The following is a 13,774-nucleotide window of genomic DNA, read 5'->3' on the forward strand; positions in this document are numbered from 1 at the left end:
ACAATTCACTAATTAAATTCTGTTGTATACTGCAGGACGGATACAGGGGAAATGACTACAATGGCTGTAGGTTCGGGTTTGGCTTAAACCCAGTGGTTGAGACAACAGACACAACAAAAACAAAACAAAACAAAACAGAGAGGCAAGATTTAAAAAAAAGAGAAATAAAAACTAGAACATTAAAAACAAAAGGGGAGCTCCTGAATCAAAAACGGATTATTCTTTTCCAGTGTCATATTTCTTTTCAGTTGTTAGTTGATGAGAACATCTTTCAGGGCATATAATTGTAGAATTTTGCTAGAAAAAAGAAAGACAACATCTACTTAGCGAGTAAAGATTTGTTTTTGTACAAACACATGCAAGCAACTTCACGTAGAGTTTGACATTATTCAGGTGCAGGCATCCCGCTACCCCACCCTCACCCAGCTCAAGTGTTGAAATCTGCCCCGGTATCTTCAATCTCCATAAAACAACATATAAATATGATGCGGCAAGTTCGGAGAACAGATGCATTCGAATACCTCGCTAAGTTCAGAGAACAGTTGCATTCGAATACCTCGCATCACTATGAACGCTACTGTACGAGAATGCCAAATTTATTTCTGTAAAAACAAAACAAAAAAAGGCAGACATTACTTTTTTTCTTGGTGGAAAATGAATTTTTTGGTTTTGAATTTAATTTAGCTGAAAGTCACAAGGTTAGGATTGGGGTTAGGAAATATGGACAGAGGTGAGCAAAGTAGTCACAAACTGTACTCAAGTAAAAGTATTGTTACTTTTAAATAATGACTCAAGAAGTAAAGTAGACATCCAAATAATTACTTCTAGTAAATATCTAGTAAAAAAAAAGACTACTAAGTGCTGAGTTAGTTCATACAATCTGATTTATTGTTTAAATAATCATAACATAATTTAAATGTCTAAAATATAAAATTATAGATAATTGTCCAATAGAAATAAACAAAATAGAAAATAGCCATGTGCAAATTCAAATATTGCCTAAACCATATCACTTTATAACATAACCATATATTGTATGGCTGAGTTATATTTAAACAGATAAAGGTCCTATACCTGCTTCAGTATTTTATACTTTGCTCTATTACAGACAAAAGTTTAAACCCCAAACAATTGATTTTGAAATTACATTGATTGTTATATAACTCAAATTAATCAAACAACTTCACCATTCAATCAAGCAATCCATTAGTGCATTGACTTTCAATTAAACAAATAAACAGAAAAATAAAAATAAAAAACGATCCCCTGATCTGTTTCAGAGTTCCTTAAAATGCCAACAAAAAATGTATTCCAATATAATCCCAGCTTCAAAAAATAAAAGAAACAAAAACGCTTACGTTCTCCGATTTCCTCAATCCGTATTTCCAAAAAAATGCAAGTATTCCTCAATGTTCCAAAATAAAATAGCAATGCATTGCATGCAAATAAAAAACTAAATTCTCTCACCCAACTTCTATGTCAGGATATGTTGCTTACTGTTTATGTCCATATCCACCATGAGAATATTCAAATGTTTCGATAATGCTTATACCTTTTCTATGACACATAATTCTACCTCAGTATAAAATTATTTAAACGTTTTGGAATAAAGGTAGGTTGTAATGATGCTTGTGTTTGACCAAACACACACTTTCACTCTCAAAATGGAAGTTCTTCCCAATATCTCATTTCCTGGAACTTTTATACCTGTTCCTTGTACATATCTTCCTCGAACTTTTATAACACTTATAACACTGCTCATTTCACAGCTCCCTCGATGAAATGAGCCCTGTACAAGACTAAATGAATGGATTGTTACCTAAGGCAACACAACACAATTTTCCATACACTATATTTTGTTATTAAATGTTCAACCTTTAGTTTATTTACACATTTCTTCCCCTTGTTTTAAGTACGCCGCGTTACTATTAATACCCATACCTGGACAGGAACTATAATTTTGTCACACTTTATGTGGTAGTGCCACAACTTTAAATTAAACAATACAACAATAACAAATGAAGGCAGACAAAGGCATGATGTAACTATTGTTTAGTCCATTCTCTCATTCGTCTATGTGTGTAACCTCGGGTCGCCTGCCGGCACGGAGATATTCTCTGCGCTGTGTCTGGCTTGATTGGTGAAATTGGTGAGTCATGTGACAGATCCAATGCAAATACCAGTCAACCTCTTTGGCTGAAGTGTCTCAGAGAATGAAACAACAAATAAAATAACATAAATATACTTATGTTAAATAAAGTAAAGTAAACGTAACTCTTTCCAAAAATGCATGCGTGTGTTATTTGTTTCCTTGGGGCAGGGCGGGGGAACTGTTCCTCATCTTTCCTCTTCTTTCTAAACTGAACCCTGTTGGCTTTGATCTTTTCCATTGGTACAGGCCGGCAGAAAATTGCAACAGATGCAGTTAACTGTCAACCACTGCATCCACACCAGCCTGGCCCATATGCCATTATACACTGTGTCCACACAGCCCTTACCCTCTGCCAGTATCAAAGACCACATTAGAAAACACACACAAAGGTCTCCACGTTTGCATTCATTTTCCTCTCCTCTGTTCCATTGCCTGCATACATTTTCCTCTCTTCTGTTCCACTGCCTGGAACTTGTTCTCTGCCGTGTTGCTGCTGGTAGTCATGGCTGACAGTTCCCACTTGATGTCGTGTGGGAGCCCCGACTGCTCGAGAGCGTACTGAATAACTGCTAGTTTGCATAACGTCTTAAGACTAGGATTTAAGTCTAAGATGTACAGGTCATTAGGCCTGGTTCCTCTGAGGAAGAGGACCATACAGTCTCCAACCATGCAAAAGCACATCCTAGACGGCCATGAACTCTCCCCCTTGGGCTCAACCTTCTTCCAGGAGAAGGTCTCTGGATTTAATTTCCAATAGTCATTGAATTCCCGGTCTGGTTCCGTCCGGTTCGGACAAAAATTCTTGTGGCCACCAAATATGTACAGCTCTCCATTGTAGGCAAAGGCTGAATGACCCTCACGTCCTTCTGGAAGAAACAGAGCAGATTCGGGCCTCAGCCAGAGGTTGGTCTCTGTGTCAAACACTATGATGTTGTTGTAGTCCAACTCATGCCCATGGCCCCCAAATACAAACATCTTTGTCCCGATGATAGTGGCAGAGTGACATTCTGAAACAGGTGCCAGAGTGCCTGTGGTGTTAATCAAAGACCAGATCATTGTGCTGGTGTCCAACTTGTGGATGTCATTAGTGCATCTATTCACTTCGTCCAAAGAACCTCCAAAGATATACATTACCTTCCCCAAGACGCAGGCAGAGTGGCAGCACCTCGCCTCTGGAACAGTTCCAGAAACCTTGGGCTTGAACCATCTGTGGGTGTTGACCTCAAATGCATAAAGCACGTTGCAGTAGTTTGTGTATGTACTTCCCCCCCAGATGTAGATGATACCTTCTATCAACACAGCCGTGTGGTACCAGCGCATGGAGGGAACCTCAAGTGAATTTTCTCTTCCAGTTGTCACTGGAGGCAAATTCATCCAGCGCAAAGACAATGTGTTGAAGACGTGCACACCCATGCTGTACATGTCGGTCTCCATGGTACAGTACCCCCCAAAGGAGTACACCTTGTGCCCCACAGACACGGGGGCATGATAGAGGGTCTCTATTGGTCCTCCTTTCAGATGCACCGCCCAGCGCAACATGGATGCAGGAGGTTTTGTATTTCTCTCGTCTATAGCGCGAATCCGTGCAATGCCTCTTATATTTGTACAGCAGCACAAACGTCACGAAAAGCATGGCCAATCCACAAAGCTGAAGGGTTGGGCTGGCCAATCAAGGAAGCCTGTTGATCTCCCCAATAACAACCCCAACCCTCAGCCCAGGCAGGCTGGGCTGAGGGTGGAGTGGGGACCAATATATATAATAATTTAACTTTTTTTAAATATAGTGATTGGAGTCATTTTTACCCTGTCTCACAGTCCTTCAGACCCCAGAATGAAAAGACAAACAATCACCATCAGCTCTGCCATAGAAAAGAATGAGATAACACCCTGTCAAACTAAAAAAAGCCAATATTAATTACTTCCTGTAAACTAAAACGTACTACGTGATGACATAGATCAACTCTTGTGAATATAAATGACTCTTGATTTGATTCATTTGTTTGATTCCCATAGCTAGACACGTTCCTAGCAACAGTGGTGACACTCAGCCTGAATTTTCATTCGTTTCACTCAATTATTCAGTCTGAAAGCCCTCTCAGTGCAGCCGTTTTCTGAGATGGCGGCGTGGCCAAAGGGGGCCTCTTTGGCAATTGGTTCATACTGGATTATCCCGATCCCGATTGGGCCGGGTAGATTTTCACCTGAGAAAACTTGACAGCGGAATGCGAGGCTATCAATTCAGGGGCTGGAGCCAGGCTAAGACGTTCCTTCAACCACACCTGATTTTCATTACAGAGCTACTCTGTTTTGAATCTCATTCAAGATGACATAAGAGATGGTGGATAAACTCATTTTAAACTTCATCAGCACACATGTATCTGAAAACATTATCCACAAGTTTCCTCTGGCGTTGTGGGCATCACTTCCTGTCAATTTGATGAGGTATCAGGATGGCAAATCGACACAGTGATGTTTTCCTTCAGACCTCCCCTCTTCAAAATGGCTGCCGGAGATAGAGCAGCTGCCCTCCCCTGGTCCCTGAGGCTATTATGGTCCCTGCAGTATGGTGGATTGCAGGATGTCACCAATCCAGACACACTGACAGTACAATATCTGTCCTCCCTGCCTACCTGCCTCTATCTACAGTATATCTCTCTTTCATTTAACCCATTAATACCTGGAACTGTGTCATTTTTAGATTTGAGCTAAAAAGCATTATTTTACGCTTTAGGCTATTCAAAAATAGCAGATATACAAGCTCATAGCGCGGCACCGAGTGCCGCGCTACGAGCTTGTATATCTGCTATTTTTGAAAATTCGTGAAAATGTGTGCAAATCTTTGAATATATATATTTATAAAGCAAACATTTTTAACTCATATCTTTGCTTCTGGGGGGTCCTGGAACAAAATATTTTGATGGGGGTCCGCGGCCAAATACATATAATTTTGGGGGTCCTTGACATGAAAAAGATTGAGCACCACTGATATAGAAATATACGTTTTTCAGAATACTGTTGGGATTTAGGAGACATGTAGAATCGGCTTCAGGTCTCAATGGGTTAACTCCCACTTCATCCTACTCTCTCTCTGTGTGTGTGTGTGTGTGTGTGTGTGTGTGTGTGTGTGTGTGTGTGTGTGTGTGTGTGTGTGTGTGTGTGTGTGTGTGTGTGTGTCTGTGTGTGTCTGTGTCTTTCTGTCTGTCTGCCGCTAATATCACAAACTACTAGGCCGATCAACGTCATATTTCTTGTGCACACAGACAGTGACAGCAGGCCAATAACCTCAATTTCCGAATATTCCTCAAATCGGTCAACGATAACTGTCATTTTTGTCATTTTGTCGATAATGTGTGCATTATCTTGACTAATCGTCCGTTCAGTTCAGGTTGCTTCCATCTGGTCGCAGATAATAATCTCACAAAAATGCAGGACCAATACATTTAAGAACTAATTTGGCCCTGCTGCTATTGCCCTTTTAAATAACACTGTTGTTTCTTGTGTGAATTGTTTGTGTGTTGATGGTGATTATATTTACAACTGCAACAAATTGCCCGCCAGAGATAATAAAGTTTTCCTTGACCTTGATTTCATCTTGTTCTCCTAAATGTGATGAGCCAGTAATGAGAAGTAAGCGAGGTTCTTTGTAAGAAGAAGATTGCACTGCTTATCTCAGCCCACCCGGGCCTGGGGACATCTGTGAAGTCGTGGACTACTCTATTAATAATATATCATATCATATACTGCAGCTAAATCTATTTAGTGAAAAGGAAAATATGGCAGGTTTTGATTGTTATTGGCCAGGGTTAGGACAGTGACTGCAAATCCTCCCTTTGTATTCTGTGTGATACAATATCTCAAGAAATGCTTACTAATGTAATAATTTCACAATTCAAAGTCCTGGTGTGCCTTTTTATACCCCAACCTTTCCACGAATACATATCACACATGCATACTCATCGCAGCGTTATGTTTCTGTTTCAATATTGAAATCTGCAGATGACCTGTTTGCAATGTTGTACAAAATCATTTCATTTTATCCATTTGGTTTTATTTAACCTTTAGTTACCTTGAGAATTAATCTCTTGACCAAGTAGACCCTGGTCAAAACGGTAACACACAAATTAAAAGAAATACAATTTCACTGCACGATACCCTTTTGTAATCATTGCCAATTATTTGAAATGCACATATAAAAACGCATTAAGACTCATCATTGCAACTTTGTCTCCTCTCTTCTTTCCACCTCTCCCTTGTGTGTTGCCTTACTCCCTCTCCATCCCTTTTCCTCTCCACTCTCCCCCCTATCTCTCCTTCCTGCCTTCCTACCTCAACCCTCCTACCTCAACCCTCCTTTTCGCCTCTGCAGGTATCTCTGTGCCCATCCCGGTGCTGGGTCTGAGGGACCACACCAAGGTCTTCAAAGATGGCAGCTGCCTGCTGACCGACAACAGCTTCGTGCTGGTGGGCTCCTTCGTGGCCTTCTTCATCCCCCTCACCATCATGGTGGTCACCTACTTCCTGACCATCAATGCCCTCCAGAACGAAGTCACACAATGCTTGGACCAGCTGGTCCCCAGGCCAAAGTGGAGCGCCACGCTGACCCTCGGCTTCATGCCCCAAGCCTCGCTGTCCTCCGAGAAACTCTTCCGACGTTCTCTCAGCCGCGAGGGCGGGAGTGAATTGCGGCGGAGCGTCTCGGGGCCGTCGCACGGGCGCCGCACCATGCAGTCGATCAGCAACGAGCAGAAGGCGTCCAAGGTACTCGGGGTGGTGTTCTTCCTCTTTGTGGTCATGTGGTGCCCCTTCTTCATCACCAACGTCCTGGCGGTGGTGTGCGACCCCGCGGTGTGTGACCCTGAGGTAATGGGCGGCCTCCTGAACGTCTTTGTGTGGGTGGGCTACCTGTCGTCCGCCGTCAACCCGCTGGTGTACACGCTGTTCAACAAGACGTACCGGGCGGCTTTCTCGCGATACGTCCGCTGCCGCTATCAGCCAGAAAGGAAGCCTCTTCAGCTCATCCTGGTCAACACCATCCCTCCAATGGCCTACAATTCCACCCAACTACCCCTGGGGGACATGGGGGAGTTACGGAATGGGGTGCATCCGAGGAAGGACGTGAAGGAGTACTCTGTACCTGGGTTGGGACTGGTGGACAAATCCCAGTCAGACAAAAGCCCGGGAGACAAGGACAAGAAGGAGAGCTGTGTGTGAAAGTGCACAGTAAAATGAATTTTACTGTGGAATACAGTTAAAGAATAAAGTGTTGTGGACCTTCTAAGATGATGATGGTTCACCGCTTGAGGATAAACGGACGACATTTAATTTGTGTGGTCGCAAAAATGCTCGGGAGAGGAGTGTCGGTGGTTTGAGTCCGACTAAAGGCTGCAGCATACTTCTCGCGGAAACTAAGTTTGGCAAGGTCATAAGACCAAAATGACATAATTGTGGAACAAACAAACAAATGCAGTGCCTTTGTTTCAGCAGCCCTTGTACCTCCAAGGTTTTCAAACTAGCTGAATGTCGACACAGATGACACCAATGCGAACATTGTGTGTGATTAGGCAGAAATTCAAGGTGCATTTTACAATTACTATTATTTCAGATCCAGGTAGTAAAATCACCATTCCAGCACTGTATACAGTGGGCGGGATCCTAACATTCAGCACTCAAAGTGGAGTTAAAGTATAAAACATTTTCATCCACAGAGAACTTGTTCGGCATAGGCAAACTGGAAAAATATGACTTCCTTTGAAGTATGCTGCCATACAGAAACTGGAACAGAAATTGTCTGCCAGTAACCATGATGTTTTGGAGGAACTGTTGATATCAGGGGCTTGTACACTGATGTCTATACAGCCACCGTGAGGACACCTGCTTTGTTGAGAAAAGCATTGAGCTTGGAATATGTGCTACACTCTTGGCTCCAATGCCATGAGTGACGCAGGCATCCCTCCCCGGCAAGATAAGCCAGGGTGGCCTCGATTTCCCATACTCCCCATTGGTGGTTCAGCGGGAGGGAAAGGGTCTGCAGGCTGACTCACAGCAGTAGTCACAGCCTGACATAGGTCAGAGAGAGAGGAGACACTCTCATTGCTGCTCACATAGTGGAATACACACAGTAAAGCCTTCAGTGTTAACTCTGAGAGCGTACAAATGGAAGATAAATGGACCCATACGGATCAGGGTTGTTACAGTATTGTGAGACACGCATACATGAGTTTATATTTTGTATTTTGTGCGCATACAGTAAATGTGAGATAAATGTATTGTTTGGTTTTGTTATTTTACAACAGAGAACACAGATTTCGTCTTTTATTGTTTACCCGACATGATGTAAATTATATAAAAGGGGGACTTAAACAGCGATGGTGCATAAGGCAACATTTCTGGCCAATGGAAACGGGGACTGTTGCTTTCAGTTTGGAAAGGAAATGACGTGTTCCGGCATCAAAAAGAATGTCTTTAGACTTCTGAGAAGCAATGAGAATCAAATCGCAGTTTGATTGCTTCTGAGAAGTTCACACATACATGGACACATACTACTTTATGTAATATAGTACGTAGCAGAGGGTTAATGACGTTCAAACGCACATTATGCCATCAGAATAGTCCAACGTTTCACCAGCGAGCAAATGTATTCAAAAGTTACGTGGCTAAAGTACAAAAATGCCTTAACATTGTGAATTTGGTCAAAAGGTAATGGAAACGTTTGTGCGGAATGTTGCCTATGCATCTTCGCCAGAGTTAACAGAAAGATAATATATTTATTAAGGGACAGTTTAAGGCATAGCTCAGGGTGGGAGAGTTTATTCAAGGAAAAACCTATGAGAGTCATTGCACTATGTGTAGTACTTACACTTTATACTTAATCATGCTTCATCTTACTACAGAGTATAAAGCCAGATTTTTGTCGTACGGTGGTGTCACACGGCGAAAATAGCTGATTTATAAGCTCACAACACATCGTGATGCTTTTTGAGCTTGTATATTGGCTATTTTCGTACAAAGGATTATGAATAAAGCTTAAATTAGGCTTTACAGTATGATTGGTGTGGTCTGTCATTGTACAAAAAGAAATCATATAATTTCTGAACTGGCCATGATATGGCCGAAGGCATCATTTTATAGTCAAAATGCAGTTTTCATCTTCTTACATTTGAAGAAATTGACGCGGTTGTTACATCAAATCTGAGATGAAGCCGAGGCAAAGAAATGCACAAAATATAATAACTGTAAAATCCTCTGTGTTAATTTATCCATTTGTATAAATGTAACCAGATTATGGACCTTTTGTTACATTTATACACTCTCAAGAGTAAATTAACACTCAGAATTTTACAGAGGTGAAACTGTCAACTGCTGCCGAAAATAGGATGCTAATGATTGTCCCCTCCGGCTCAACAGTGGCAGTGCTGTCAAACAAAGTTGTGCTGTATTTGTGACATGGATGTCTGTTTTGCACTTTAAGCTGAAGTTAACTCATTCATGGCCTTCTTTGTGGGGGCAGGTTGCATTCACACAGAACACTAATCCTTTCATCCATGTCTTTAAAAGGTATAAAAGGTCAAAGTATAAATGCTTCAAACCTTTTGTCTTCCAGCTATAAACGCTGGGAGAACTTGGCCGTATTCTGTACATGGTACTGTACATGGCCCATGGACAAATTTACTTTTCTATCCTGAATATGTCACCAAAGAGATGCTGGCTTCGATGTCCCATATTATCCCCCTTTGGTGGTTCTGCAGGGATTGGATTTGAATCCTCTCGCTTTATTTGTACAACTTGCCCTGTTATAATTCTAGATTCCAGTTCTAGTGGTAAAGTCAGGAATCTTATGCCTGAGTAAACTCTAACCACATTTCCTAGCCAGACAAGATTAATTTCAGAAGGCAATGTAAAATAAGGTTTTATTTATTTATTTATTTTACAGTTTATTACAGTGAGCTATTATAGCCCCCTGTTGATAATCATTATTAGTGATTATCACAGTACGCATACAGGAGTGATCATTACAGGACAAAGTTCCTGTGAATGCCCAAATGAATGATTTGCAGATTATTACATTTCTATGGTCTCTGTAATTTCATTATTTCCCATATAGATCGCTCATTGAAATGTCAGTGTTACCCACATTGACCCTCATTGATTCTGTCTGGACAGGGCCACAGCCAGAGAACGATGGTGAAACTCTGTTGTTCTTATGTCTGCCTTTTTTTGTCTGTTATCGGTTGTTAAGGGATCGGTTTTTTTTCCTGTTTGTTTTTTTTAAGTTAAGGGACCGTAACACCCTTGTTTGATTTTTAGAATGAGTGGTCACTGGAGGATTTTAAAGTGCTCTCTATTAAACAGGTGTGACAATCCCTGTGACAAATATATTTTTCTTGACCCTCCCCAAGAGATATTGACCCTTCCCCACCAAATAATGATGAACAATGGATTGATTCCAGTCTCAGTTTGTAGTTTCCCTTTCCTTTTTTTCTCCAAATAGTTTGAGATTTTAGGAGAATTTCTTCAGCAGAGAGACTGCAGTGATTGTCATTTTGAATGGGCACATCAAAGTATTGGGCGGGCCGAATCAGCGTGCATTACTATTTATAGTGCATACTGTAATGCCGCATATTTTTTATTTTATTTGATCAATCCAAATTTGTATGATCCGCCCCCGGACTAAAAACTAAAACAGTACATCCCCTCGGACAACAAATGTAAAAGCATGATCCTCCCTGTTTTCCACCCTCACAAAAACACAGAACAGACCCTAATATGTCATTTATTCTCTGTCGTAAAGTAAAACGGTGCATAGGTAGATCAGCCTGAACAGACCGTTCAAGTGAATTCTGTGCCAGTCAGGCACGTAGCTCGACATTTCCTGCCGGTGCCCCCTCTGTTCTTTTGTTGTGAAGTTGTTGCACCAATGTTGACACTATTGACAAGCATTGTGATATTGTAGCTTTGGGACTTCTAACATGATTTTTTTCTTTTTTTCTATTTTGTTTATTTGTAATACCTTTTTTTCTCTTTTGCCTGTTTTGAACTTTGATGTGAATATCGCCAATTTGTTTTTGTTTTTTGTTGTTTTTTTATGTTGGATGTGATGGAATATCTTGTTCCTGTTTTTTTATCATTAAAGTAAAACAGATGAAGGTCTGAAGTGTTGTTTATCTGTGTTACTTGGGATAAACATGACATTCTCACGCATGCAAGCACAAGCAGTGGAATACGTTCCACAGGACTTTGCTAACAAAACTGTAACAATACAACACAAAGATGAAACTGGATATTAAAAAAGAAAAAGAAAGGTACAGATTTAAGAAACAGTAAAGGATATGAAGGGGAATTATTTGGCAACCAGATGTACAGAATAGATATGCAGTAAAAAGTATATACATAGTGAAAGTATGATATGGGCACAATATGTCATTTCATTTCATTTCAAACCTTTATTTATTCTCGAAGGACATTGAGGTTGCCCTCATTTTCAGTGTCGTCGAGATACATCACAGTACAATTTCATTTTCACATCAATATTCATATCAATGGTAAAACAAAACAAAACAGAAACAAAACAGAAATGTTCCCCTATGGTGTAATACAACACAAATTTAAAATCAGTTGCAGACACTTGTGGGTATGTCTGCAATCAAAGATTTAAATTGACCATATGTTATGGGGGAATAGATAATACATTTAAGCTGTGGATCATTCCAAGTGGTTGGGGCACTAAAACAAAAGGCTGTTTCCCCAGTCTTTACTTTGGGGACCTTTAGCGTGAGCCAGTCACTGGAGCGTGTCCTATATGTTACAGGATTCCAATCCAGCAGAGATTTAATATACAATGGTAAAGTCCCATCAATTGCCTTAAAAAATCACAGGTACCAGTGTTTGTTTCGCCTGTCGGCCAAGGAGGGCCAACCCACTATCATACAGGATGCAGTGATGAGTCCTGTAATGTTCACCAGATACAAATCACAGAATGATAAACTGTATCCAAGGGCTTGTGGACAGAAGGAGCAGCATTCCCATAAATGACCTCTCCATCTCCATAGTCCAACACAGAAAGAAATACTGCTTCAATAACCCTTTTCCTACATGCCATTGGGAAACTAGCTCTGTTCCTGTAGAAAAGGCCAATCTTTTGCCTTAGATTGTCTATATGGCATTTAAATGTGAATTTGTCATCAAGCCATATTCCAAGGTACTTGTATTCAGCAACCCTTTCTATAATGGATCCATTTGAGGTAGTAATGCGTAAATTATCAAAAGCAATTTCCCTGGCCCTAGAAAATAGCATGAATTTAGTTTTGCCTGCATTAAGTACAAGCTGCAGCTCTCTAAATGAATCCTGAAGTGCATTAAATGAAAGCTGCAAGTTCTCAAGCTGGACAGAATCAGCGATACAATGTGGGGGGTTTGTTCTAAAACAGACAAATGTCACCATGAATGTGACACCGTTGCTGTGCTTGAACGTCCCGTGATTAGGGCTGTGGGCAATAACCGCAATACCGCCATACCACGGTTATGTAATGCATAACACGGGGTCGAGTCCATAACCGCAATTATTATTATTTATTTTATTGGGATGGGGGACGGGGGGGGGGGCTGTTGGAAGTTGTATGAATGTTGTGTGATATGAAATGTAAAGTTACCATAATAAACAATTATCATTTAGTGTTATGATTATGCGAGGCGAGTGTGACTCAGCAAGTGTAACTTGTAACTGGGTCGGGGGCGGGGTTGGGTCGACTCCTTAAGAGCAGATCTACAAGCTCACTTTCGATCTTGTAGATCTGCTATTTCCGGCAGCCGAGATGCGTCCCTGTTTATCCCGGGGTAGTAGCTCTCATCCACTTCCTAGACCCCTCCCCATCCTGCACAAAAAGGTTAACATTATTGGACTTCTGGAAGCAGTTTTACACATCTTCTCAGAGGATGTTTAGACCAGCGAAAGCGCAATGCTGGTGCGCTGGAAAGAGGAGCACTCCAGCGGTTCTTCACCATAGAAATGCATGTCAGAAAGGCAATGGCAGCTCAAAAAATGCTTTCTGTGGGCACGGACCCTTGCAGATTGAATACAGTTTTTGTTGTTGTCGTTTGTCCTTGTTCTGGTGCTCTGACAGGCTCAGGAAAATGATTCTCGACTGACAGCTGACAGTGATGTGAGCATTAACAAAAACACATCAAAGCTCTTCACATTAGCACTCCTACAGTACAACCATAGATGAGGGACTAATTAAGCTAAATTGATCCTCCATCGCAATATGTGTCACTTGCTGACAATCTCACAACGGATTGCAACACGTAGTTACACTAGCTGTTTATTTGTGGTTTAGTTGGAATGAAAGGCTGCATACGATTAGACAGCCAAATCGTCTTTTTGGCTGCATGTCAACAGCCCACTGTGCAGTGTATGTGACACCATATCAAAGCACTATGTTCTAAATTGTAAATTATTAGAGGTTAAGTAGAGATTTTGTTATGACATGTCTTTTTGTATGTTATTGATGCTTTGGCAATATTCAAAAGCTTATATGCCAATAGAGCAAATTTGAATTTAATTGAACAGAGAGAATGACAGACAGACAGAGGGACAAACACAGTTTGACATTACAGTATGCACAGATT

General features: G+C 41.1%; 2 protein-coding genes across 2 annotated transcripts in view; one reads left to right on the forward strand and one right to left on the reverse strand.

The window, feature by feature from the left end:
* The window catches only part of htr2aa (5-hydroxytryptamine (serotonin) receptor 2A-a), a gene marked incomplete at both ends in the record, with an annotated part of 51,705 nt that extends 44,342 nt beyond the window's left edge, over positions 1-7,363 (forward strand). Inside the window, one exon of the mRNA XM_080457284.1 lies at positions 6,519-7,363. Within this exon, the coding sequence (XP_080313410.1) occupies positions 6,519-7,363 (845 nt within the window). The remainder of the gene's footprint in view (positions 1-6,518) is intronic.
* Positions 2,558-3,691, reverse strand: LOC308105766 (kelch domain-containing protein 3-like; the record flags this gene model as incomplete). Its single annotated transcript, XM_080456695.1, has 1 exon — positions 2,558-3,691. The coding sequence occupies one exon, from the start codon at positions 3,689-3,691 to the stop codon at positions 2,558-2,560; it is 1,134 nt and encodes a 377-aa protein (XP_080312821.1).
* Positions 7,364-13,774: the final 6,411 nt, after the last annotated feature.

This window comes from Gymnoscopelus braueri (genome assembly GCF_963280865.1).
Source record: "Gymnoscopelus braueri genome assembly, chromosome: 18".
NCBI lineage: Eukaryota > Metazoa > Chordata > Actinopteri > Myctophiformes > Myctophidae > Gymnoscopelus > Gymnoscopelus braueri.